This window comes from Nomascus leucogenys, chromosome 15 (assembly GCF_006542625.1).
Source record: "Nomascus leucogenys isolate Asia chromosome 15, Asia_NLE_v1, whole genome shotgun sequence".
NCBI classification, from domain to species: domain Eukaryota; kingdom Metazoa; phylum Chordata; class Mammalia; order Primates; family Hylobatidae; genus Nomascus; species Nomascus leucogenys.
In genome coordinates this window covers 107,119,096-107,146,676 of record NC_044395.1, presented here as the reverse complement: position 1 = coordinate 107,146,676, position 27,581 = coordinate 107,119,096, and the positions used below count along the sequence as shown (strand labels likewise).

Below are 27,581 nucleotides of genomic sequence, written 5' to 3'. Positions count from 1 at the left end.
GCGGAGGTTGCAGTGAGCCGAGATTGTTCTACTTGCACTCCAGCCTGGGCGACAGAGCAAGACTCTGGCTAAAAAAAAAAAAAAAAAATCCTTTTTCAGCAGGGCACGGTGGCTCACACCTGTAGTCCCAGCTACTCAGGGAGGATCACCTGAGCCCAGAAGGTCGAGGCTGCATTGAGCCGTGATTGATCACACCACTGCATTCAGCCTGGGCGACAGAGTGAGACCCTGTTTCAAAGAAAAAAAAAAGACTCATTTTTCACTGGCATTGGCCTTACTTATTTGAACACTAGAGATACATTTCATGTATCACATCCTCGAGGGAATATTGCAGTATGGGTGAGGATGTGGATTCTGGTGCCAGACTGCCTGGGGTTGAGTCCTGGCTCTACCACTTACAAGGCAGTGTGACCTTGTGTAAGTTATTTAACCTCTCTGGGCTTTGGTTTTCCCATCTGTAAAATGGGAATAATAATAGTACCTATCTCATAAATATGTGGCATATATGGTAACTACCACATAAGTGTTTGTAAAATAAATAATTTTTTTTTTTGAGACGGAGTCTTGCTCTATTGCCAGGCTAGAGTGCAATAGCATGATCTCGGCTCACTGCAAGCTCTGCCTCCCAGGTTCAAGTGATTCTCCTGCCTCAGCCTCTTGAGTAGCTGGGACTACTGGCGCATGTCACCACGCCCAGCTAATTTTTGTATTTTTAGTAGAGACAGGATTTCACCATGTTGGCCAGGATGGTCTTGATCTCTTGACCTCGTGATCTGCCTGCCTCGGCCTCCCAAAGTACTGGGATTACAGGCATGAGCCACCGCGCCTGGCCAATAAATAATACGTTTTTCTTGGAAACAGTCTTCCTGCTGAGAAGACTAAAACGCAACAAAACATGAGCTAAAGTCATGATACCCAGAGAATATGTCTCTCATACACATTGTCAAAGTCTCTGCACCCTACACAGTTCCCCAGGCTTTGTCAGATTTCTTTTAGCAACCATCTGCTACACTTTTCCATTCAAGGCTTCTTGGTGAGTCACTTCCTGTACTTTCACCCTGATGTTTATCAAGTGTTGTGTGTTAGTCCATTTAATGGGCAGGCCCCATTTTCTTTTTCTTTCTTTTTTTTTTTTTTGAGATGGAGTCTTGCTCTGTCACCCAGGCTGGAGTGCAGTGGCGCGATCTCGGCTCACTGCAACCTCAGCCTCCTGGGTTCAAGCGATTCTCCTGCCTCAGCCTCCCGAGTAGCTGGGACCACAGGTGTGCACCACCACACCCAGCTAATTTTTGTATTTTCAGTAGAGATGGGGTTTCACCATGTCAGCCAGGCTGGTCTCGAACTCCTGACCTCAGGTGATCCACCTGCCTCGGCCTCCCAAAGTGCTGGGATTTCAGGTGTGAACCACCACGCCCGGCAGCAAGCCCCATTTTCTAAAGCATTTCTTGGTGAGGTTTTGAGCCCCAAAGTGTGGCAAACAGCCCCCTTTATACAGAAATTAAGAGGAGGTTCTGTAGTTGGCTAATGCACCTGTGAGGGTCTGCTGCTGCTCACGGAATGAACACCTCAAATGTGCTCAATCCATGTCACCAGTTACCTACTACATGCAGTAAACAGTAGAGGATAGAGAGGGGAGGAGACTTGACAGACAGAGCTCCTGCTCCTTCTCCCCAAGGCCTCACTCATGAAATGAGAAATGAAAGGCAAGCGTGATTACTTCAAAACTGCTTGTATAAATAAAGCTATAAATAGGTGCAGATTCAGATAGCATGAGTCTACGAGTGCCAAAGGAATACAAAGATCTTAGAACTGGGCAGGGTTCCACAAGGAGGATATTCTGAAGGAGGGAAGAGCCATGGTTAAGAAGGTCTGAGATAATAACCATTGAGGAAAAAGTGGTTTGGAAGAGGTGGGCAGGGCTGGGCTTTAAAGCTGGATAAAGTCATTAAATCATCCCATTAGGTGTCAATACATCCAGGCAGCACACCGGTTACTATAGAAGGCAAAAGGTGCCAACATAGCCCTATTATGCCCTACAGCGAAGAGTGACCTTCCTAGAAAGCTCACTGGGTGGGCCTGTGTTGGGAGAGCAAGAGGCACGTGAGCTGGCCTGAGTTATCAGAAACCAGGGAAGGCTTGATGACTGGCCTGGCCGCAGATCTACCAGCCCCGAGAATGGAGTCAGGGCATCAGCCATATTTTATAGCCCCACTCCTCCAGTCGTTAAGCTACTTGGTTTCCTGCTGAAGCTCAATTCCAGTCCCTCCAAAACTCCCTCAGCCTCCTGTCCTTTCCCCAGGCCAGTTCTCATGACACAAACATTATCAATAGTTGAATATGAAGAAACCCCTTCTGCGTAGCTCCCAAGCGAGCATCAGATAGAGAGCCGCAGAGTGAACTAATTTTTGGAGAAAATACTTCAGATATAGGATGGGGATGGAAGCATTCGCTCTTATTGTACATCCCCTCTGGGCATGTTTCCCATGCCATGGTTCCGCTTCATCAGAAAGTGCAATTGAAAAAGAGTAGGGGAGGAGCCCGGAGCAGTGGCTCATGGCTGTAATCCCTCGACTTTGGGAGGCCGAGGCGGGCGGATCGCCTGAGCTCAGGAGTTCAAGACCAGCCTGGGCAAAACAGTGAAACCCCGTCTCTACTAAGAATACAAAAGTTAGCTGAGCGTAGTGGCGCGTGCCTGTAGTCCCAGCTACTCGGGAGGCTAAGGCAGGGGAATCGCTTGAACCCGGGAGGCGGAAGTTGCAGTGAGCCAAGATCGCGCCACTGCACTCCAGCCTGGCAACAGAGTGAGACTCCATCTCAAAAAAAAGAAAAGAAAAAGAGTAGGGGAGGCTGGGTGTGGTGGCTCACGCCTGTAATCCCAGCACTTTGGGAGGCCGAGGTGGGTGGATTGCTTGAGCTCAGGAGTTCGAGACCATTTCGAGACCAGCCTGGGCAACATGGCGAAAGCCAGTCTCTACAAAAAAAATATAAAAATTAGCCTGGCATGGTGGTGCATGCCTGTAGTCCCACCTACTTGGGGGCTGAGGCAGGAGAATTACTGGGGCCCAGGTGGTTGAGGCTGCAGTGAGCCACGTTCATATCACTGCACTTCAGCCTGCGTGACAGAGCAAGGACTTATCTCAAAAAAAAAAAAAAAAAGTAGGGGAAATCAGCCCCCATGATCCCCAAAGAGCACATGTGAGGAAGATTTGTTCACTTTTTGACTACTAAAAAGTTCAGTGCAGTGAGTTTCAAACTTTTTTTTCAAGCTATAAAATCTGCAAGCAAAATACTATGTAGCAGTGCGATATATAATGCAGATTTAAATGGAGCTTCTTGCTTGGCTAAAGTAAAGGTGAAGGACATTCCTGTGCCTCCCTGTTTCTCCTCCAAGGTGCCATTCCATATATCTCTCAGGTTCCTTGGAATACAGTTTGAAAACCACTGACCTAAAGCAACAGAGGACAGGGGTCTATCTGGAGCAGCTGAGAGAAGCCTATCAGCATTCCAATTTTCCATCTTCAAAAAACAAGCGGAGCCTTCCCTTACCAGCCACCCAAACATTGGGCCTGTGGCTCTATAGTCACTATGGGCCTCTGACAAAAAGCACCAGTCCTGGCCAGGTTCAGTGGCTCATGCCTGTAATCCCAGCATTTTGGGAGGCTGAGGCACATGGATCACTTAGGGTCAGGAGTTCAAGACCAGCCTGGTCAACATGGTAAAACCCTGTCTCTACTAAAAATACAAAAATTAGCTGGGCATGGTGGTGCACCTAATCCCAGCTACTTGAGAAGCTGAGGCAGGAGAATTGCTTGAACCCGGGAGGCGGAGGTTGTAGTGAGCCAAGATCATGCCACTGCACTCCTGCTTGGGTGACAGAGCAAACTCTGTCTAAAAAAAAAAAAAAAATAAAACAAAAAAAAAGTCCTTGGCTGGGCATGGTGGGTGGCTCACGCCTGTAATCCCAGCACTTTGGGAGTCAGAGGCAGCAGGATCACTTGAGGCCAGGAGGTTGGCACCAGCCTGGGCAACATAGTGAGACTCCATCTCAATTTTTTTTTTTTTTTTTTTTTTGTCGCCCAGGCCGGAGTGCAATGGTGCGATCTCAGCTCACTGCAACCTCCGTCTCCCGGATTCAAGCGATTCTCCTGCCTTAGTCTCCCAAGTAGCTGGGGCTACAGGCGCGTGCTACCATGCCTGACTAATTTTTTATATTTTTAGTAGAGACAGGGTTTCACCGTGTTAGCCAGGATGGTCTCGATCTACTGACCCGGTGATCTGCCCACCTCGGCCTCCCAAAGTGCTGGGATTACAGGCATGAGCCACCGCGCCTGGCCCTCAATTTTTAAAAATAAAAAATAAAAAAAGAGGCATCTGTCCATCCAACCCCAATCCCTGTGTCATCTCAGTTCTCACCTGCTTTGGCAAAGTCTTCCCGGTTATAACTGAAATCCTTGAGGAAGGTGATACTCTCACTCCCAGGGTTGTACCTCCGAGATGTCTCCAGAAGCATCACCTGCACACAAGCAGCAAACCTCAAACGGGGACTAGGAGGGCTGGTCTTGGAGCATGGCCCCTTCCAGGGAGGCCGATTCCCCTCATCCCTGCTTCCCAGCAGATTTGGCTCTCCCAGCTCGATGTCTGGAGGCCCCTCCCACAGATAATCCCACTCTGCTTCTCCCTTCATCCCTTGCCCTTCTCCAGCCACCTCGATTGCAGAGGTCTTCAGCAGGGCAATCTGGTCCTCCCGGCTGAGCTGCAGGAAGCCGGGTAGCTGTTTAGCAAAGTCAACTATCTCCTGCACAGAGACGATGGCCAGCTCAGTGAAGTGGGCAAAGCGCTGCTGACGGGCCTCCCGGCTATGGGGATCTGGTGCCATGGGCCAAGGCTACCCAGGAGGGAAAAGGCAAAGCGCTTTGAGTCGGACATCAAGAAGCCCACTGGTGATCTGGGCGCAGCCGCCTCTCCCCAGGCGTGTCAAGTACCGTGACTCGAAGCCGGTCAGAAAAGGAGCGCCGATTACACTGTTGCTGGGCAGCGACCAGCTTCTCGATCATGCCCAGTTGCTCCTGGCTGAGCTGGGGCAGGATTTGGGGGGGTGAGGAAGCCCTGGGGGGCAGGGATGTGGCATGGGCCTGTTCCTCCTCTTGCCGCTTCAGTTTCTTCAGGCGGATCTGTTCTTCTGACAGGACACCTAAGGACAGGGCCGAATATGAGGAAGGGAGCAGATGGGGAGACAGGAAGCAAGGATGGGGCAAAGGGGGTGGTTTGGGGCTCCAGAAAAGCAGACAGCACTGGGTAAAGGCAAGAAGATTTTTTTTTTTTTTTTTTGAAACAGAGTCTCACACTCACCCAGGCTGGAGTGCAGTGGCGTGATCTTTGCTCACCGCAACCTCCATCTCCCGGGTTCAAGTGATTCTCCTGCCTCAGCCTCCCGAGTAGCTGGGATTACAGGCGCTCACCAACACGCCTGGCTAATTTTTGTATTTTTAGTAGAGTCGGGGTTTCACTATGTTGGCCAGGCTGGTCTCAGACTTCTGACCTCAGATGATCCACCCGCTTCTGTCTCCCAAAGTGCTGGGATTACAGGCATGAGCCACCGTGTCCGGTCAAGAAAGATATTGTAATCCATACTTAGGGACCAGTTAGCCCCTGCAAGTTCAGGCACCTGTCCTGGGTCACACCCTGGCCCCGTCTTTCCCCTCAGCCTCTTCCCCACTCCAGCCCCAGAAACTCACACTCCTCCCGCATGCCAGCCTGGCGGCATTTGCGAAGCCGACACTCCTGGCACTTGCGACGCATGTAGGTGTCCATGGGGCAGTGGCCGCCGCTGTGGCAGACATAACGCGCTCCCTTGATGACGCTGCGGCGGAAGAATCCCTTGCAGCCCTCGCAGCTCAGAACATTGTAGTGGAAGCCGGAGGCCTTGTCCCCACACACGCTGCATAGCTCGTTCCCCAGCATTTTGGGGGCTGGCCCCTTTTTCCGCTTTTGTGGACGGATCTCTGGATACAGGAAAGTGCTTCAATGCTCTCCCCCGAGGAAAAACTTCATGTTCTGCCTGACTCAGCCACTGCCCTGGGCACTCAGTGACCTCCATTCCCTTCATTATACAAACGCCAGTCTCTCTTTTATGAGAAGAGTAGCCCTCACTTGCCAAGTGCCATTATGTTCTAGGTACTGTAAGAGCCTTTTATATGCACTGATCCTTAGAACAACCATAATTTTTAACAAGGAAAGTGAGGCTCAGAAAGGCCTAGAGACAAAATTCACACTTAGATCAGTCAGATTTAGTTAGCTCTAAAGCCTTTGAACTTAACCATGAGATTTTATATATAAAGTAAAAACCCCCAAGGAACTTCTTCCAGATCCAGGACCTGGAATCTGGACCCCTACCTCCTCCAAACCCAGAAGCTCCTCACCTGTGGGTTCTGAAGGGGGCTCTGCCCTGGTGAGCAGGGCTGTGGGCTCTGCAGCCTCCAGCCCCACCCCTGCAGTGCCCCCAGCAGAGTGGGGCATCTTGGCTTCCTCTCTGAGGATGCAGCTGCTGCCTCCCTGGGCCTGGCTGCTTGCATCCTGTGTGCCTGGCTTCCACAGCTCCAATGCAGTGTCTGAGCTCCAAAAGAGAGGCACAAGGGGGTCTCAGGCCCCATCCCGGCTCCACGGCCCAGCGTCCTAGCTGGGAAACTGCAAACTTATCCCCACCCTTAGAGGGCAGCAAAGTCCCAGCTCAGGCTTTAGGACCCTAGAGTCTGTGTGGGCTCTAGCTAGGACTAGTCACTTGTAGCTTCTTACATCTCAAGACCTTAAATGAAGATGTTAACCCTTGTCCCTTTGGGGGGCTGGAGTGTATGCATTTCAGAGATCAGATAAAACTCTTCAAAGCCAGAGCAGGGTAAGCACTCAGCTGGCCAACTCTCTAGCAGCAAATCCAGACTGGGGAGGACGGGGCGGGTGCCTGCAAGGGCCAGGCACTGGAACCAGGGGAGAGGTGACCTGGGCGGGAGGCAAGCACGACTAAGAACGGCTCTGGACTGCTCTCTGGAGGAAGGAAGAAGTCAGGTAATGAAGGAGGCCGATTCCTACAGGAGGCGTGGAGCCTGTGGTCTGGGCTCAGGGGAGAGGGCTGGAATGAAGCTTACCAGGAGAAACGTCAGGCACAGGGGCCCCCAGCCACAAGGACATCTCTTCCTGGAGCCCTGGTCATTACCAAGGCACTGTCCTGCAGGAAGGACCCAAGTTATACTCTTCCAGAACTGGGCTCCTTTCTGGCCTCAGCTCCCTTCTCCACCTGATTCTCCCTTTTATCAATACCAACGATATCAGCTAACATTTACTTGCCAAATATTAGCCTGTACTAAGGCTTTATTATATTATTATTATGTTTTTTAGAGACAGGGTCTCCCTATGTTGCCCAGGCTGGTCTAGGAACTCCTGGGCTCAAGTGATCCTCCCACCTGGGCCTCCCAAAGTGTGGGGATTATTGGAGTAAGCCGCTGCACCCAGCCTGTTATTAGGCTTTATGTGCTTTCCTCATAATATCCCTCTGAGGTCAAGACTATTAATTTTTTTTTTTGAGATAGGGTCTCTCTATGTTGCCCAGGCTGGAACTCAGTGCTATTCACAGGTGCAATAATAGAACATTATCGCCTCAAACTACTGGGCTCAAGCAATCAGCTTTCAGCTTCCTGAGTACCTGAGATTATAGGCGCACGCTACTGCTCCCGGCTCAGGACTATTCTTAAACTCATTTTACAGATAAGCAAACTGAGGTTCAAAGAGATTAAGTAACTATGGTCACACAGTTAGGCGGCAGTAGAGTCAAGACTCCAACCCTCCTCTGACTCCAAAGTCTGGGATCCCAGCCACCGTGCCGGCCTTTCTCCCCCAAAGTCCCCTCCAGGCCAGTGGGGACTGTTTGGGTACATCTACCCTGCTTCTCTCGGGCCCCTTCCCCCTCACTCCAACACTGAGGACGGCTCACTCCACCCAGAGAAACACACTGCTTATTAGAGAACCTCACTCGTGCCACTTTCCAGGGTCCTAGCACAAACCTGTCTCCAAGAATCTCCCCAATTCACATAGAGGACCTCCTCCCCCGAGCCCCTCAGGAGTTATTCTGGGACCCAGAGTCCTGTTCCTGTCCCAAGCTTCCATCACCATCACCCCTCACTTCTCCCCAGAAACCCCCTTCTCGGATCCTTAGGACATTCCCCGACCCCACCCCAGATACACACACAGAGCCCCAGGCCACTGCTAAGGAGCAGACCCACCAAATCCCCAGGCCACCAGACTTCCTGGGTGGGCAGTCTCTGGAGCCCCCTTGCTGGTAGAAGAGGATGGTGCAGTTCCCTGTCCAGAGGTCTCGGTGGCCAGCCGGTGAGCTGGAGCTGAGCACAAGCGGGACCTGGAGCCCCAGGGAAGTAGCAATTTGGGGAAAGGCTGAGGGGAGGGACTGCCGAGGGGTCAGGCCACCCCTCCTTCCTGCCTGGCGACCACAGCCCTCCCCTCCTCACCCCCGCCCACAGGGAAGCTTCTCCACCAGGCTGGCTCCTCCCCAGCCGGCCACCCCCCTCTCCCGCCACTCCCGCCCCCCTACTCCCGGCCAAAACAGTGGCATTTCCCTGCAGACCGGCCAAGTTCCATGTCTCTCCCCTTCCTCTCCTTACCCAGCGCTCTTAGCAGCTCTTGCAAAGGGACTGCCTCCTAGGAACCCCCACCCCAATCCCAGCAGCCTCCAGAATCGGTGTTCCCTCCCCTCCATAGGCACCTCGTGGAGCAAAGGTCCCAGCACGGCCCGGAATTGCGACACTGAGCCCCAGCCGGCTTTCCCAGCCTCCCTCCTCCTCCCTTGCCTCTGGGAAGAGGCCAAGAAGCTCTCCCCACTAGCCCCAGGCCTCAGCCAGGCTGGTAGAAATCCAGGGGTGGAGAAAGGCAGGTGCAGTGCCTTCCAGGGAGTTTCTGAAAGTGGGTGCCCTGCGGGGGCCACAGATAAGAGAGGAGGCCAGGAGAGCCTTTGATAGGAAATCTGCTATGAGCAACGGCAGGCCTGGGATAGGGGTGGAAGTGGCAGAAGGAAGGCAGGCAACTCAGGTGGCAGCCCAGGATGGACCTGGGAAGGTATGCGGGTTGCCTCTTCTGGGAACAACCCCATCTGAAGTGATGGCAGGCTCCAACCAGCAGCTACTGAGACTATAGTCATTCTTCCCACTCTGCTGCCTAGGGCGTGAAATCCATCCCTGAAAGTAGACATCGTATTTTATTGATTTCATCTCCCCCAACACCCTTGAAACAGGGCTGGCATAGATGTGGCAACAGAGTAGGTACTGTGTTCCTATTTGTTGAATGAATAACAAGGAAAATATTATTCTCGGCCAGGCGCGGTGGCTCACACCTGTAATCCCAGCACTTTGGGAGGCCGAGGCAGGCAGATCACGAGGTCAGGAGATCAAGACCATCCTGGCTAACACAGTGAAACCCCATCTCTCCTAAAAATACAAAATTAGCCGGGCATGGTGGCAGGCGCCTGTAGTCCCAGCTACTCGGGAGGCTGAGACAGGAGAATGGCATGAACCCAGGAGGCGGAGCTTGCAGTGAGCCGAGATTGTGCCACTGCACTCCTGCCTGAGCGACAGAGTGAGACTCTGTCTCAAAAAAAAAAAAAAAAAGAAAAATATTATTCTCGTCTATCCCATACTTGTTAGCCCTAGTCAATTTTTTTTTATTATTCTTTTTCTTTTTTTTTTACCTTTTTTGAGGTGGGGTCTCACTATGTTGCCCAGGCTGGCTTCACACTCCAGGGCTCAAGCCATCCTCCCACCTCAGCCTTCCAAAGTGCTAGGATTACAGGCACACACCATCACAACTGCTGCAGTCAATTTCAACTCAGCATGTTGATTTAGCGTTCAGACTCTGGGCTCAGATTTTGGGTTCAAGCCCTAAACCTCTTATTACCTATGTGATCTTGATTGAGCAATTTACTTAATGTCTCTGAATCTGTTTCCCTATCTTTAAAATAAGAATAGTCGAGCCAGCAATGGTGTGTTGAAAAATAAATAGACCGGGCGTGGTGGCTCACGCCTGTAATCCCAGCACTTTGGGAGGCCTAGGCAGGTGGATCACTTGAGGTCAGGAGTTCGAGACCAGCCTGGCCAACATGGTGAAACCCCGTCTCTACTAAAAATACAAAAGTTAGCCAGGCATGGTGATGCGGGTCTGTAATCCCAGCTACTCGGGAGGCTGAGGGAGGAGAATCACTTGAACCTGGGAGGTTGCAGTGAGCCGAGATTGTGCCACTGCGCTCCAGCCTGGGTGCAGAGTAAGACTCCATCTCAAAAAAAAAAAAAAAAAGAAAAAGAAAGAAAGATAAATAAAATAGGGATAATAGTAATTTTTACCACACAAGGTTGTTGTGAGATTGAAACTACAGATCATGCTGGACGCGGTGGCTCATGCCGGACGCGGTGGCTCATGCCTGTAATCCCAGCAGTTTGGGAGGCCAAGGCAGATGGATGACTTGAGGTCAGGAGTGCCAGACCAGCCTAGCCAACATGGTGAAACCCCATCGCTACTAAAAATACAAAAATGTAGCCAGGTGTGATGGTGCATGCCTGTAATCCCAGCTACTCGGGAGGCTGAGGCAGGAGAATCACTTGAACCCAGCAGGCGGAGGTTGCAATGACCTGAGATCGTGCCATTGCCCTCCAGCCTGGGCAACAACAGCAAAACTCCAAAAAAAAAAAAAGAAGAAAGAAAGAAACAGAGAGAGAGAAAGAAAAAGAAAGAAAGAAAGAAGAAAGAGAAAGGAGAAAGAAAGAAAGAACAGATTCTATCACAATGTGTGGTACATAGTAAGTGTTCGAGAAATGGCACGAGTTATCATCACCCTCCCAGTTCTTTCAGCTGTGGGTCTTCCCATTGCTTTAACTTGGTGGATTTTGAACTTTGTACTTGTTTCCACACACAACACAAACCCTTCACTATCTTTTCTGGTCCTTAGAGCGGCCCTGGGAGGAAAGGAGGGTAAGTAACCGAGCTCCATTTGACAGAGAATACTGAAACTCATGTGAGGGCCTTTTCCGAGACCACACGGTTAGTGGCCGGGCTGGGATCAGAACCCAGATGTCCTCACTCCAGTCCCTTTGCCGTGTCAGAGTCCAGGACAATCTTGTCTTGTTGCGTCTTGGGCCACTGAAGTGCTGGAATGGAAGCAGCCAGGGCTGGGGGGCTACAGGGGAGAGGCTGAGAACCCTGCAGATGCTCCAGTCCAGATGTGGGAGGCAAGGAGCTGAGGTTACTGCTGGTCATTCACCCCCTGCCCCATTCCCAGCTTCCTGCTCACGGACTCTTCCTGTTTTGCTATGAACTCCAGTTCCCATGGGCCCCACATTAAAGCATAGAAGGACGGGGGCCAGGGCAGGCAGCCAAAGAGACCGAAACAGATGAACAGGGCACCAGGGAAGAGAACAGAGGAAACAGGGAAAGAGTGGACAGGGGGTGTGGATGGGACAGAAGGAACCAGATGAGAAAAAGATGAAGGCTGAGGCAGAAGAGCAGCCTGGTGAAAGACGAGAGGAAGCACAGGGTGGGACAGGGGGAACAGGCGGGGGCTGGGGAGCAGAGTGTGAGAAGACAGCAGGCTGGGTGCTGTTGCAAAATCTGCCCATGTATTCATTTTCACATTTCAGAAAAGCCCCTGTGACACCCCCATCTTAGACTTCTGCCTCCAGCTTTTGCTTTTGTTCCCCCTCATCACAAGGTCGTCCCCTCCCAAGGCCCCCACCCTGGTCTGGGTATCTCTGAGTCACAAGCACAAGGCTCTCCATTCCTCTCGCGTGTGTCCCTCCCTGATTTTCACAAGGCCCCAGCTGTTCTGGAAAAGCAGAAACCAGGGACTCTAGTCACTGACAGACTGGCGCTATTCTGTCCCAGCACCCACCTCACCAGTCCGGCTCCCTCCTCTACCTCCCTGCTCCCAGAAGCTCCAGCCTAGCAGGGCAGAGATGTCCCTGAGATGCCTGGTTTCAAGAAACTCAGGGCTCAATGGTCTGGGGCCCAGTGCCCTATCTTCTGGGAGCTGGGAGAAGCCTCTTTCATCCACTTTGTTCTTCAACTCCCTCCCCTGACACCTAGTCTCCCCACAGGTGGCTTCCCAGGACCCAGAACCACACATAAGCCCATCTTGCGGGAGCGGGGGCGGGGGCAGGCTAGGGCCAACTGCTGAAAAGGTAGGTCAGGGACCAACTCCCCCAAGCCAGGGAGTTGGCCTCAGCCTCATCTCCTGTGTAGGAGGAATTATAACTAGGACTTCAACTGCCAGAGCTGTCCTATCAGGTTACAGCTCAGAAACCCCAACCCTCATCCCTACAAAGAGGGAAAAGGAGAGGAAAATGGGAGAAGACCAAAACCTGTTGGCAGTATTTCCATGGAGTTTCTGGAGACCAACCACAGAGACTTGCTTCAAGCCAGGGCAAGCAGTGAAGTGATCAGCAGCTGGAATCACGTTCCCACTTTGCCAGCCCCACCACCGTGCCACAGTCCCACCAGCCCGCAGTTGTTAGGTCCAAAGTCCCCCAGTCCCATGGGCCTCTTCTATGTTTCCTTGGCTCCTGCAGGAGGCAATGTCTCTGGGAACACACTCGGGGATCTACCAAGTCACATATCTGGCCCCTAGAACCTCCACAGGTTTCTTCTCACAGCAAGGAGAAACTTGAAGCAGAAACAGGGGCATTCACCAGCCACGGTCACAGGTAGTAGTGGCTAACTCCCCCGAAAGTACTCATTCCCATGAAGCAGGCCACAGGGTAAGGTCTGCAGGGATGGACCAGGGCAACTGCTTCTTCCCTCCTTCACCGTTCTGGAAGGGTGGAAAGTGTGGGGATCATCTTGCAGACCATTGTGTATCTACTCAAGTGACTTCTGCCCAACCTTCCAATCACAACATAGAGAATAATCCAGAAACCTGGATTCCCAGACCTGAGTTCAGAAATGATACAGAAGGCAGAAAGGAAAGATGTGACATTTATTTCATCCCTACTACATACATTTATCTTTATGTGCATTATTTCATTTATTCTCACAGTAAACTCTAGGAGATAGTTACTAGCAAGGGGCAAATATCAAATTTGAATACAGGTATAAGACTGGGTGCGGTGGCTCACACTTGTAATCCTAGCACTTTGGGAGGCCAAGAAGGGCAGATTGCTTGAGTCCAGGAGTTTGAAACTAGCCTAGGCAACATGGTGAAACCTCACCTTTACAGAAAAAAAAAAAAACCCCCCACACACACAAATTAGCCAGGCGTGGTGGTATCTGCCTGTGGTCCCATCTACTTGGGGGGCTGAGGTAGGAGGACTGTTGGAGCCCAGGAGGTCGAGGCTGCAGTGAGCCGTGATTGCACCATTGCACTCCAGCCTTGGTGACAGAGGGAGACTGTCTCAAAAAAAAAAAAAAAAAAAAAAAAAAAAAAAAGAATACAAGTTTAGCTGATTCAAAAGTTCGAGCTCAAGCTCAAACAAACAAAAATCACAAATACACTCCATTATATAAAACTGCTGACTGGGGCCGGGCACAGTGGCTCACGCCTGTCTGTAATCCCAGCACTTTGGGAGGCCAAGTGGGAGGATCACTAGGTCAGGAGATCGAGACCATCCTGGCTAACACGGTGAAACCGTCTCTACTAAAAATACAAAAAAATTAGCCGGGCGTGGTGGCGGGTGCCTGTAGTCCCAGCTACTCGAGAGGCTGATGCAGGAGAATGGCGTGGAGCTTGCAGTGAGCCGAGATTGTGCCACTGCACTCCAGCCTAGGCGACAGTGGGAGACTGTCTCAAAAAAAAAGAAAAAGAAAAAAAACAACAGCCGGGTGGGTGCAGTGGCTCACACCTGTAATCCCAGCACTTTGGGAGGCCAAAACAGGTGGATCACCTGAGGTCGGGAGTTCGAGACCAGCCAGACCAACATGGAGAAACCCTGTCTCTACTAAAAATACAAAATTAGTCAGGCGTGGTGGCACATGCCTGTAATCCCAGCTACTCGGGAGGCTGAGGCAGGAGAATTGCTTGAACCCGGGAGGCGGAGGTTGCCGTGAGCCGAGATCACGCCATTGCACTCCAGCCTGGGCAACAAGAGCAAAACTCTGTCTCAAAAACAACAACAACAACAACAAAACAAAACAAAACAAAAACTGCCTCTTCAGATGGAAAAAAAATGGCTACCATACCTGGATTTAGGTTTGCTTCTGCCAACACAGAATAAGATAGTGGTTTCTGTCCTCACCTTCAGGGATTCTGATTTATTTGATTTGGGATAGGCCCACGTATCCATCTAGCTACATGGGTTTTTTTTGATTTTTTTTTTTTTTGCATCTGTAGTTAGGAACCAAAGTGTAAGGACCACAGAATCATCTGGCAGAAAATGCAAAAGCTGGAGGCAAAGGGGTGAAGAAACTAGGACTCAGCTTCGGGCTCTACTATCTACTTGCGCTGTAATCCCCACCCTTCCTGGAACAGTTTCTCCCTATAAAAACTGAAATAATATCTGCTTCATCAACCCCTCCTACGTGGGATACTTGCATGCACAAAGAATATAGACATATTTGAGCAAGTGGAAAGAAAAGCAAAGGCTGAATTTGAGAGATAGCTGAAATTTGGTGAGCCAAAGATTTACACTCTGAAAGTACAGTGGTCTGGCTGGTTTGCAAGAAGAGTAAGAGGCCCATTAAAACAAAACACTCAACTCCCCCCACCACTAATATGCAGCATTTTGCCAATTACCCAAGCCCCCTTTATTTTTTTTTGAGACAGAGTCTCGCTCTGTTGCCCAGGCTGGAGTGAAGTGGCACAATCTCAGCTCACTGCAGCCTCTGCCTCCTGGATTCAAGTGATTCTCCTGTTTCAGCCTCCCCGATAGCTGGGATTACAGGCACATGCCACCACGCCTGGCTAACTTTTGTATTTTTAGTAGAGATGGGGTTTCACCGTGGTGGCCAGGCTGGTCTCGAACTCCTGACCTCAGGTGATCCATCCACCCACCTCGTCCTCCCAAAGTGCTGGGATTACAGGTGTGAGCCATGTCCAGCCTAGGCCCCATTTAGTTCCACTAATTTGAAAAGGTTTCCTTTGACAGATACCTCTTTATTGAAAGTATTTCAGGTTCACCAATTGCAGTTTAGTAATGCAATTTGAGTAGCCTGCAAGAAGCAGCCCATTATAGACTATTCAACTGAAAATCACAAAACTTGACTTTTTTTTTTTTTTTTTGAGATGGAGTCTTGCTCTATTGCCCAGGCTGGAGTGCAGTGGCACAATCTCTGCTCACTGCAAGCTCCGCCTGCCAGGTTCACACCATTCTCCTGCCTCAGCCTCCCGAGTAGCTGGGACTACAGGCGCCCGCCACCACGCCCGGCTAATTTTTTCTATTTTTAGTAGAGACGGGGTTTCACCATGTTAGCTAGGATGGTCTCCATCTCCTGACCTCGTGATTCACCCGCCTCAGCCTCCCAAAGTGCTGGGATTACAGGCATGAGCACCGCGCCCGGCCAAAACTTGACTTTTAATCCATTCTCAAACTGTGCCCATGCCCAAACTGTGAATTTGGGCAAGTCACTTCCTCTTTTTGTTTCCTAAGCTGTAAAGTAAGAGGACTAGGTTAAATCAGGTATTCAGAGATGCTGATTTATGGAACCTGTAATAAATGGTCTTTGTGAACCATTTGGGATTATATGCAAAATTCCATGTGCGTGTTTGTATGTGTGAACATTTTTCTGGAGGAGAGGCGCAAAATTTTCATGTGATTCATAAAGGGGCTTGTGATTAAATAAGAAGGTTAAGAACTGTTTGGCTGCCGGGTGCGGTGGCTCACGCTTGTAATCCCAGCACTTTGGGAGGCCGAGGCGGGCGGATCACGAGGTCAGGAGATCGAGACCACGGTGAAACCCCGTCTCTACTAAAAATACAAAAAATTAGCCGGGCGTGGTGGCGGGCGCCTGTAGTCCCAGCTACTCGGGAGGCTGAGGCAGGAGAATGGCGTGAACCCGGGAGGCGGAGCTTGCAGTGAGCCGAGATTGCGCCACTGCACTCCAGCCTGGGCGACAGAGCGAGACTCTGTCTCAAAAAAAAAAAAAAAAAGAACTGTTTGGCTACCCAGGCTTTGGCTCTTACTCTATTTGCTGCTTGGCCTCCTCCATGACAACTCTGGAAGCAAAGTTTAAATCCTGAAGTATATATAAATAATTGAATCTGGAGTCCTAGGGCAAAATAAGGACAGATAATTCTGATCTTTTTTTTTCTTTTCTTTTTTTTTTTTTTGAGACACAGTCTTGCTCTGTCATCTAGACTGGAGTGCAGTTGCACCATCATGGCTCACTACAGCCTCAACCTCCTGGGCTCAAGGTGATCCTCCCACCTCAGCCTCCCGAGGAGCTAGGACCACAGGTGTGTGCCACCATACCCAGCTAATTTTTAAACTTTTTTTTGTAGAGAGGAGATTTTCATAAGCTGCTCAGGCTGGTCTCGAACTCCTGGGCTCAAGCAATCTTCCCACCCTGGCCTTCCAAAGTGCTGGGATTACAAACGTGAGCCACCACACCAAGCCTAATCAGGTTTTTTTTTTTGTTTTGAGACAGTCTCACTCTGTCACGCAGGCTGGAGTGCAGTGGCATGATCTCAGCGCACTGCAACCTCTGCTTTCCGAGTTCAAGCGATTCTCCTGCCTCAGCCTCCAGAGTAGCTGGGATTACCGGAGCACGCCACCACACCTAGCTAATTTTTTTTTTTTTTGTATTTTTAGTAGAGACGGGGTTTCGCCACATTGGCCAGGCTGGTCTCGAACTCCTGACCTCAGGTGATCTGCCTGCCTCGGCCTCTCAAAGTGCTGGAATTACAGGTGAGCCACAGAGCCCAGGCCAAGCTTGATCAGTTTTGTTTCCCAAAGATCTGAGGAGATTTGCTTCCAGTAGGCAGATCTGAATCAAAGCATCCCCAGGACCTATGATCTGACCTTCTGCAACCGTCACGGGAGTCACAAAGTCCTGAGGCCAAACTGGCTGCACCTGAATCCTAATGGTCAATGCCAAGAGGGCCATTGATTCTGTGGAAACCCCACCTACTCCCACTTTATGATATGCGCCTGCCCCTTACCTCAAAATACCTCCCCACTGGTCTGAAATTCCTCCCCCAGGGATTCAGTGCTCTGGGTTTGGAAAGTCTGAACATCCTGTGCAACCCAACTCCTTTGGGAAGAGGCATGACGTCTTGACTCTAATTAACTAAAACTTGGAAGTGGAGGGGAGGGAGGACAGGGAAAGGACTGGAAGGGAAAGTGAGAGGGCTACTGAAGCTTTGTGCGAGGCAGGAACGGTAGGCCAGACTGGGGAAACCTCAAGGACACACGGAGTCCAAAGGGTTGTTTACATACTGTGCCCTGCACCCCAAGCAAAACGTCTCCTAGAGAACAGGGCCAGGACTCAATCTCCCCCCAAAGGCAGGGGCGTGGAGAGAAGCGACCTCTGCTTTCCCATCCCTCGCCTCAATTCTGCACCCGATCTAGCTATGGGGTCAAGCCTGGAGGGGACGCTGGCTCTCCAGACATGGTCCCGCCCAATGCAAGCGCCACCTTGGTAAGGGATTTCTCCGAGCAGAGGCAAACGCGAACTTATGGCCTTCTTGATCAAGATGAGGTCTTCGAGCCCTGTCTGCCGCGCCAGGTCGGGTTACATTCTTACGCTCCTCCGCCACAGCCAGACCGCTACCCTCCTGCACGCAATCCCACCGAGATTGCGCCTTTTCCCCCCGACCCCAGCTCGTCCCTAAGTAAGATGGCGGCGAACGCACTTCCGGCGTGTGTCCTTACGGGTGCGTCCGGGCGGCTGCTTACAGGTGCCACCCAGCGGGTTCCAGCTTCTTTGCTGCATAGATTACAACGGTGATGGCAGGCAAGCGGTCCGGCTGGAGCCGGGCGGCTCTCCTCCAGCTCCTTCTCGGCGTGAACCTGGTGGTGATGCCGCCCACCCAGGCACGGAGTCTGCGCTTCGTTACCTTGGTAATGAGAGATGGGGTCACCAAAGAGTTCCCTGAAGCTAGAAGGGCAAAGGCCAGCTGGTGGGGGTCGAGGATCTTGGGAAGGAACAGCCGGTTTAGGAGGGGACGACTGGCCTGGGGAGTTGGGAGGCTGGATTCAGGATTAACGTGGAGCCCTGGCTTATGGGAGTCAGGATGACCGAATAGGTCGGGTGAGTCTGCCTTGAAACAGGGAAGTGGTTGAATGGTTAAGACTCATCCCTAAAGAAGCCTTTGGTTATCTTTTTTCCCCAGTTGTCCCCACCACATACGTTGCTTTCACTTCTCTTTTCCCTTCCTACCTGTACCTTGGCTTTGCCTATGGTCTCCAGTAGCATTGCTTAGCTAAGTTAGAATTTCTGGAATCTGGAAGAAGTGACTGACTCCTAGCTGGGGTCTTTTGCAGCGAGTAGGCTTCCCAGAGGGAATGAGACTTCCTTCCCTAACATGGGGCAAAAGGCAGGCTCTGGGTCCCTATCAAGGGGATGCTTCTGACCTATAGGCAAACCATTTTCTTCCCGCAGCTGTATCGCCATGGAGACCGTTCACCAGTGAAGACATATCCCAAGGACCCCTACCAGGAAGAAGAATGGCCCCAGGGGTTTGGTCAGTTAACCAAGGTGGGTCAGAAGCCAGCCTTTCCTCAGGATGAGCTGCAGAATGAGTGACGTCTAGAGCAGTCTACGAAACTTGGGGTCCTACTAAACTGCCTTTTCCCATATGGGTGCTGACTTTGACCAGATTTCATAACCTTAATCTCTGTGCCCATGATATTGCTGTGCATGACTGGCCACTTAATGAAAGACTTCTGGGATCAGATTAATCGACTCCAGCAAAGGGTAAACCTGGAAAGCAACAGGGCCTAAACCCCATGGGGCTTGAAGCCACCCCTTCCCTCTAGACCCTCTTAACCCTTGGGTTTTCCCACAGGAGGGGATGCTACAGCACTGGGAGCTGGGCCAGGCCCTGCGGCAGCGCTATCATGGCTTCCTAAACACCTCTTATCACCGGCAAGAGGTAAGGTTGGGAGCTCCAGAGGCAAGGGGAACTGGGTATGCTGCCCTCATCTTTTGCCCTCAGGGAGCCTAAGGCTGAGGGCTGGGCACTTTGGCCTCCTTCTTGTATTTTTGATCACAACTACAGGAAAAGACATCTGAGAGCTGGAACAAAGCCCTAGGAGCTGAGTTGCCCCTGCTTGGCTGGGAAGAGGCAAACTTGATTAAGCATCCAAATTCAGACTTAAGGGCGGGCCTGGCAAATTGGTTTCTGACTCTGTGAAATCACAGGCTTTCCATCCAAGACATTTATTGAGTACCTATTAAAGGCCAAGGACTGTGCTAGCACTTTGCATTCAGTAGTGCACCATACAGATATGATCTCTGTCTTCATGGAGCTTAGAATGTTGTGGGAGTATCTGATGATAAACCAGACAGGGCCAAGATGAAGGACAGCGGGGAAGACATGTGTAGATAGGGCTTGTCTTTTCTTGATCAAGATGAGGTCTTTGAGCCCTGTCTGCCATGCCAGATCGTGCTACATTCCTAGGGCACATCAGGGAGGACTGGTGAGTGTGCCTGCTCCCTGAGTCCTCACCCCACCACAGGAATGGGGGAAGCTGTTCCTCTGGTTACCACTGTCAGCCTCAGCCGTTATCAACAGTCCCTACACATTGTTATTGTTCTCTTAAGGCCTGAGCTTGTCCTTCCCCAGTTTCCTCCTCCCTTTTCATGAGCCACTATCTCTGAATAAGCTCTTCAAATTATTTTTTTTTTTTAATTTTTTTTTCTTGAGACAGAGTCTTGCTGAGTCGCTCAGGCTGGAGTACAGTGACATGATCTTGGCTCACTGCAAACTCCACCTCCTGGGTTCAAGTGATTCTCCTGTCTCAGCCTCCCGAGTAGCTGGGATTACAGGTGTGTGCCACCATGCCTGGCTAATTTTTGTATTTTTAGTAGAGACAGGATTTCACCATGTTGGCCAGGCTGGTCTTGTACTCCTGACTTCAGCTGATCCGCCCACCTTGGCCTCCTAAAGTGCTGGGATTATAGGCATAAGCCACCGTGCCTGGCCCAAAATATACACATATATTTTAAAGGGGTCTCACTCTGTCACCCAAACTGTAGCACAGTGCCTCAGTCATAGCTCACTGCAGCCTCAAACTCCTGGGCTCAAGTGATCCTCCTGCCTCAGCCTCCCAAGTAGCTGGGACTACAGGTGCCCGCCACACTTGGGTAATTTTTAAATTTTTTTTTTAGAGACAGGTTCTCACTATGTTGCCCAGGCTGGTCTCGAGCTCCTGGCCTCAAGTGATCCTCCTGCATTGGCCTCCCAAAGTGCTAGGATTATAGGTGTGAGCCACCAGGCCCAGCCCTTTATCTTATTTTTTTCTCCCTGGTCTGTAAGGGTCGTCACTGGAGTCAGTTTCTGCCCCAAGGACCCTGATCTAGACAGGGAGAGAGGTGTTATTATGAAACCAGACAGACCAGAGAGCCTTACTGATTGACTCAGCACTTTTGACTGGAAGGGGCATTTCAACTAAGGCCATTCCCACAGGAGTTCTTCACAGGGTGGTGACAACCCCCAGTGGAGTGTTTGGGGGACGGGGAAGGCCAGAGGCCAGAGGAGGGTGAGGGCCAGATGTATGGTAGGTTTACAGTTTGCTGGGTGGCCATCGAGAACAGGTTGTCCCCTGGGGCTCCACTTTGGGGTGACCAAAACTTCCCACCACACACACACACACACACACACACACACACACACACACGTGACTTGTGTTGCTATCTCTGCAGGTTTATGTGCGAAGCACAGACTTTGACCGGACTCTCATGAGTGCTGAGGCCAACCTGGCTGGACTCTTCCCTCCCAACGGGATGCAGCGCTTCAACCCGAACATCTCGTGGCAGCCTATCCCTGTGCACACTGTGCCCATCAGTGAGGACAGGGTGAGAGTGGCCAGCCCTTCCCTGGGGTGGTGAGGGGACAGCTCTGGCCGTGGGCCTGCTGATGCCAGGCTCCTTTTCCCACTGCCTGTTTCCCCGCTTCACTCTACAGCTGCTGAAGTTCCCGTTGGGCCCATGTCCCCGTTATGAGCAGCTGCAGAACGAGACCCGGCAGACACCAGAGTATCAGAATGAGAATTCTCGGAATGCAGTGAGTGGGGGCAGAGGTGGAGGTCACCACGCTGTCTTTTCCTCAGAGCAGGACTGAGACCCTGACCCATTTTTCATAGCAATTTCTGGACATGGTGGCCAACGAGACAGGGCTTACAGACCTGACACTGGAGACCGTCTGGAATGTCTATGACACACTCTTCTGTGAGGTGAGCCCACTAGGGTGCCCACTGTGATCACTCTTTTCCCTCTCAGCAGGCCCAGGTCACCAGGACGGTAGAACACAGTGCCTGATACCGTCACGCCCCTGGGGAGGTCCAGGGAGGCTGTGCTTGTGAAACACGGGAACTTCCCTCACGGGTGACAGAGATCCTCAGAGTGGGAAATGGTTTATTAATTGTCAGCAGTCCCTGCTGCTCTCTACCCAGAGCTCCTTTCTGCTGAGTCTCACTTTTTGTGCCTGAGCTTCCTTTCCTGTGCCCTGCAGCATCCACACTGCCTGCCATGTCTACTGGTTCCAGCCCCTCTGCCTCTCTCCCCTCTCCCTCCCTCACACACACAGGCACCTTCCCACTGGGGAAGAGAGCTGCCCTCTGGAGAGGCTGGCCTAGGCCTGGGGCACTAACCTGCCCGCTGCGATACACAGCAAACGCACGGGCTGCGCCTGCCGCCCTGGGCCTCACCCCAAACCATGCAGCGTCTCAGCCGGCTAAAGGACTTCAGCTTCCGCTTCCTCTTCGGAATCTACCAGCAGGCGGAGAAGGCCCGGCTTCAGGGGGGTGAGTGACAAGGACAGCATGTCACTCCACTCCTCAGGACCCTAAGGCATTAAAAATCTGCTGTGGGGGCTTCTCACACACTTCCCTCTCTACTGAAACACTCCCTGCTCTTTCAAAACCAAATCCTCCTCCTCATGCGCTAGTCACCAAATTTCCCCACCTCTCTTCCTTTCCTGCCATTCATATCCTTTTTTTTAAAAGTTATTTATTTTTTTTCGGGGGGATGGAGTTTCCCTCTTGTCACCCAGGCTGGAGTGCAATGGCTCGATCTTGGCTCACTACAACCTCTGCCTCCTGGGTTCAAGTGATTCTCCTACCTCAGCCTTCTGAGTAGCTGGGATTACAGGCACATGCCATCACGCCTGGCTAACTTTTGTATTTTTAGTAGAAAGGGGGTTTCACCATGTTGGCCAGGCTGGTCTTGATCTCCTGACCTCAGGTGATCCATCCACCTCGGCCTCCCAAAGTGCTGGGATTACAGGCATGAGCCGCCACACCCAGCCTATTTATTTTGAGACAGAGTCTTGCTCTGTAAACCCAGGCTATAGTAGAGTGGCGCGATCTCGGCTCATTGCAACCTCCACCTCCCAGGTTCAAGCGATTCTCCTGCCTCAGCCTCCTAAGTAGCTGGGACTACAAGTGCCTGCCACCACGCCCAGCTAATTTTTATATTTTTAGTAGAGACGGGGTTTCATGATGTTGGCCAGGCTCGTCTCAAACTCCTGACCTCTGGTGATCTGCCCCCCTCAGCCTTCCAAAGTGCTGGGATTACACACATGAGCCACCACGCCCAGCCTTGCCATTCATGTTCTTAAGTTTCGCCCACATCAGAAGACCCTCCCTCTCCTAAATGAATAGCTGCCCCAAGAGAACCACTGGGGGCCATTTTGAGAAGGCTGAGAGTGACACACATGCCAGCTTCCTCGTTTGAGCACCTAAGGGCGTGCCTGCTGTCACACCTTTTTGACATCTCAGTTTTCAGAGCATATGGTAGTTACCTGGGCACAGACCCACCCGCTGTGTACTCTGAAGCAATCTTAAGTTTACATTTGTTTCAAACTGAAGTGCTTCTGTAAACACAGGCAGGTTTCTACATCCGTGTTAAAATATAGGCAGATATCTTGTTTTGTCTTGCTTCCTTCTGTACATTTGACAGTTCTTAGAGAGGAGGGGTGCCACAGAGTTCTTACATGGTGCCATGACATTAAAGAGTTCTCCGTGTAGGTGATGAGGCCCAGGCCTGGCAGAGGGTGAAAGGAGCACAGATAGGTCGAATTAGAAGGCAGAGGTGGCTGTAGCCAGCAACACTGGGGACTTTTCTCCTTCAGGAGTCCTGCTGGCTCAGATAAGGAAGAACCTGACCCTAATGGCGACCACCTCCCAGCTCCCCAAGCTGCTGGTTTACTCCGCGGTGAGTGCCTGCACTCCCTAGTGCGCTGTGTCAGGCAGGGAGCTGGATTTCTTCTCTGTTCGGTTCCTGCGGGTGTGGGGAACAATGCTGACGGGGAGCCCCTCTGCCCCGCAGCATGACACTACCCTGGTTGCCCTGCAAATGGCACTGGACGTCTACAATGGTGAACAAGCCCCCTACGCCTCCTGCCACATATTTGAACTGTACCAGGAAGATTCTGGGTGAGTGGAGCTAGCAGTGTCCTCTGGAGGGGGCCCTCGGGAGGTGGCTCGGGGCAGCCCAAGGACCCCATGACGGGCAGGCTGAGCAGCTCCCATGTTGCCTCCTTTCGACCCTCAGGAATTTCTCAGTGGAGATGTACTTTCGGAATGAGAGTGACAAGGCCCCCTGGCCGCTCAGCCTGCCTGGCTGCCCTCACCGCTGCCCACTCCAGGACTTCCTTCGCCTCACAGAGCCCGTCGTGCCCAAGGATTGGCAGCAGGAGTGCCAGCTGGCAAGCGGTCCTGCAGACACAGGTGAGCTGTCACCGGCCTCCTTGCTAGTCATGCCCTAGACCAACCTGCAATTCACATCCGCACATCTCAAGAGCTGTCGCACTTCCAGCCATTTGACTGCATTTGCTAGGAGTTCCCTCCCCGACCCCAGACTGCTTTATACCTTGTCCGCACTTCTCACCCTCAGGTGATGTCTCACTTGTATCACCGAGAAAATAAGAGCCAAGAGAGAATCGGCTCATTCTCCCACCACCAGCAGCACCAGCTTACTTGTTGGGGGAAGCCACTGCTTAGGGTGGCCTCTCCACCCGCACTCGGGTTCTCTCTCCTCACCTCTGCAAGGAGCTCTGATGCCTCTGCTTCTCTACTGGAGTACTTCCCTCCCAAAAGCCCATCCATGACCTCTGAGAGCCACCTCTTCCCCAGCCACCAGCCTCTTCCCTCTCAGAATGGAATCCTCGAAAGAGCTGCCTGGAATCTGGCTCTGCTTCCTCACCACCTGTTCTCTTAGACTCACATTAGACAGTCTTGTGTCACCTTCCACTACCCTGCAGCCATACTTGTCTGGTGACCAGTGACCTCCTCCCAAAGCCAGTGACTAATTCTTAGCTTCCCTCACCTCTCAGCAGCATTTTACATAATTGGCCACCCCTTCCTGAAACACTCTCTTGGCTTCTCCTGACTTTCAGGCATCCCTTCCTCACTAAAGAACGGATGACCCAGGACTCATCCCTGGAGCTTTCCCCATCTGTGCACACTCCCAAGTGATCTCATGCAGCCTCATGACTTTATGCCCATCTCCATGCCCACTTCTGTCCTTACACCCTGACTCACAGATTCACAACCTCTTCTCTGAGCTAGAGACTCATATCCAGCTGCCAACTTGAGGTCTCTACATGCATGTTGAGTAAGGCATCTCAAAGTTGCAGTGTCTAAAACCAGATGCTTTTCCTTCCAAAGCTGCTCTTCTTCCAGGCTTCCTTGTTTCAGTCAATGCCACGAGTCACCTAGTGGCACAGTATAACCCTTGGGGTCATTCTGCCCATCCAGCCCACTGCCAGATCAGCTCAACCTTTCAAATATTAATATGTGCTCTTGCCTCCGCAGTCCAATCTACCGTCAGCTCTTGCCTGACCGAATGAAAAGCCTCCTAGTTCTTTCTGGTTCTATTCTTGTCCCTACCAGTCTTTCAGCACAGCAGAGTTAACTTTTTTTATTTTTTTGAAATGGAGTTTTGCTCTTGTTGCCCAGGCTGGAGTGCAATGGCGCAATCTCGGCTCACTGCAACCTCCGCCTCCCGGGTTCAAGCGATTCTCCTGCCTCAGCCTCCCGAGTAGCTGGAATTACAGGCATGCATCACCATGCCCGGCTGATTTTGTATTTTCAGTAGAGACGAGGTTTCTCCCTGTTGGTCAGGCTGGTCTCAAACTCTCAACCTCAGGTGATCCGCCCGCCTTAGTCTCCCAAATTGCTGGGATTACAGGCATGAGTCACCGCGGCCGACTAACTTTTTTTTTTTTTTTTTTGAGATGGAGTCTCGCTCTGTCGCCCAGGCTGGAGTGCGGTGGCGCGATCTCGGCTCACTGCAAGCTCCGCCTCCTGGCTTCATGCCATTCTCCTGCCTCAGCCTCTCCGAGTAGCTGGGACTACAGGCGCCCACCACCACGCCCGGCTAATTTTTTTGTATTTTTAGTAGAGACGGGGTTTCACCGTGGTCTCGATCTCCTGACCTCGTGATCTGCCCGCCTCGGCCTCCCAAAGTGCTGGGATTACAAGCGTGAGCCACCGCGCCCGGCCTAACTTTTAAAAAATGTAAACCAGTTCACACTACCGTCCTCTTAGAATTTTCCAATGGCTTCCCATCACATATAGAGTAAAATCCAAGTTCTTCACCGTGGCCTTCCAGGCCCTACTCCGTCTGGTCTCCTGCCCCATCTCCTACATGCCCCTTGCTTACTCTGCTCTGGTGAGACTGACTTTCTTGATGATTCTAGCGTGTGCCAGGCTTATCCCCACATCTGAGCCTTTTGCCCTTCCTTCCTCTCCTCTGTCCCGTGATACTCTTCTCAGATCATTGTATGTCATTCATTGACTCCAGGTCTCCGTTAAACTTCTCACTTTCTCAATAATGCCTTCCCTGCTGACCTACTTTGCTTTGTCTGTCTGTATCACATTCGTCACTGACCTGTCACTCCTAACTTTTTTTTTTTTTTTTTTTGAGACAGTGTCTCATTCTGTCACCCAGGCTGGAGTGCAGTGGCGTGATCTTGGCTCACTGCAACCTCTGCCTCCCAAGTTTAAGCAATTCTCCTGCCTCAGCCTCCCGAGTAGTTGGGATTACAGGCGCGCACCACCATGCCCAGCTAATTTTTTGTATTTTTAGTAGAGACAGCATTTCACCACGTTGGCCAGGCTGGTCTCGAACTCCTGACCTCAGGTGATCCGCCCACCTCAGCCTCCCAAAGTGCTGGGATTACAGGTGTGAGCCACTGCGCCCAGCCAACTTTATTTAGTAGAGATGGGTTTTCACCATGATGGCCAGGCTGGTCTCGAACTCCTGACCTCAGGTGATCTGCCTGCCTCGACCTTCCAAAGTGTTGGGATTACAGGCATGAGCCACTGTGACCAGCCCATTTGCTTATTTATTACCTCCCCTCTCCTAGCATGTGAACTCCATGAGAGCTAGGACTCTGTCTTGGCCACCTCTGTGTATCTCCTATATGTCAGAACAGTACCTGGCATATGATGGAACGCTGACATGACCTTTCTCTTGCCTCCCCCATGCCCAGAGGTGATCGTGGCCTTGGCTGTATGTGGCTCCATCCTCTTCCTCCTCATAGTGCTGCTCCTCACCGTCCTCTTCCGGATGCAGGCCCAGCCTCCTGGCTACCGCCACGTCGCAGATGGGGAGGACCACGCCTGACAACCACTCAGCCTGCTTCCCTCTGCCTCCTGGGGAGGTGGGCTGGGCCTCGCTCCTGACGGTTGCTGCTCCCCAGCCCATGGATGGGAGGTCCTGGGCTGGGCCTCCCTCTGATGACCCCAGCCAGATGAGCGAGTGGGGCTCAGCGTGGCCCGTGGTGCCTGTCACTCAGCATTCCCATGCCTGATGTTTACCAAGTGCTGTGTTGGACACTGGCTTTCTCCAAACAGGATTTGCCTCCTCCACGCTCCCTACACACCTGAGATGTAAACTGGTGGTCAGTGTTCACTCAGGACCCAGGATCAGAAAATGGCAGAGTTGGTGCTGGATCCGCCTTGCACTTCTATCAAGCCCTGTTCTTTTTCCTCCAGCCTGAAGTATTTGGCAAATAGCTCAGAGGGACACGGTCTTGCCTCTCAGTGCTTATTTTAGTGGGAAAAACAGCTAATACCAGGGGTACAAACATTGGCTCCCAAGGAACTGGATCACCCAACAGCCAGCCAGCCACATTTCCCTGTGTCTGGCTAGAGCCACCATTAGACTCAGACAGAATGCTTCAGGAATCTTTGTCACCCCTTCAGATGGCGCAGGACGGAAGGGTGTCTGTACTTGGGAGGGAGTGGGGAGTGGTGGGAAGGGAGGTGCTTGTCACACGAATCAGGAAACTGCTCTCCCTCAGCTGGGCTGGGGTCTCCAGGGACCTGAGCTACATGCAGGTTGTGAGCTGGAAAAGAAAGTTCTAGACTGTGGCCCAGAATAGGGCTGGGGCAGCTCCCAGAGAATGAATAGTGCTGTTTCCTATTGGACTGATA

At 51.7% G+C, this 27,581-nt stretch overlaps 2 protein-coding genes across 4 annotated transcripts in view; one reads left to right on the top strand and one right to left on the bottom strand.

Moving 5' to 3' along the window:
* NR1H3 (nuclear receptor subfamily 1 group H member 3) overlaps positions 1-17,907 on the bottom strand; it is a 20,331-nt gene extending 2,424 nt beyond the window's left edge. Inside the window, exons 1-6 of one of the 3 annotated variants that reach the window (XM_030794583.1) lie at positions 17,847-17,907; positions 6,420-6,608; positions 5,736-6,002; positions 4,983-5,191; positions 4,706-4,885; positions 4,414-4,513 (exon numbers count right to left, since the gene is read on the bottom strand). In XM_030794583.1, coding sequence (XP_030650443.1) covers positions 4,414-4,513; positions 4,706-4,885; positions 4,983-5,191; positions 5,736-6,002; positions 6,420-6,608; positions 17,847-17,907 — 1,006 coding nt within the window. Of the gene's footprint in view, positions 1-4,413; positions 4,514-4,705; positions 4,886-4,982; positions 5,192-5,735; positions 6,003-6,419; positions 6,609-7,139; positions 8,422-17,846 lie in introns of those variants that run through there. The other 2 variants (XM_030794581.1, XM_030794582.1) reach the window with 2 other exon arrangements.
* ACP2 (acid phosphatase 2, lysosomal) lies at positions 17,876-27,581 on the top strand. Its single transcript, XM_012504354.2, has 11 exons — positions 17,876-18,035; positions 18,577-18,672; positions 18,983-19,069; positions 20,842-20,994; positions 21,104-21,202; positions 21,282-21,371; positions 21,809-21,941; positions 23,270-23,352; positions 23,467-23,573; positions 23,692-23,867; positions 26,636-27,581. Exons 1-11 carry the CDS (start codon positions 17,922-17,924, stop codon positions 26,767-26,769), a joined length of 1,272 nt encoding a protein of 423 aa, XP_012359808.2. The 5' UTR covers positions 17,876-17,921; the 3' UTR covers positions 26,770-27,581.

What these genes read in the sequence shown, in the direction of transcription:
- ACP2 (XM_012504354.2), top strand. Translation starts at nt 17,922, where the DNA reads ATGGCAGGCAAGCGGTCCGGCTGGAGCCGGGCGGCTCTCCTCCAGCTC. An exon ending in CCTCTTATCACCGGCAAGAG is followed by an intron (nt 19,070 to 20,841) that starts GTAAGGTTGGGA and finishes CTATCTCTGCAG; the next exon opens with GTTTATGTGCGAAGCACAGA. An exon ending in TGCCCATCAGTGAGGACAGG is followed by an intron (nt 20,995 to 21,103) that starts GTGAGAGTGGCC and finishes TTCACTCTACAG; the next exon opens with CTGCTGAAGTTCCCGTTGGG.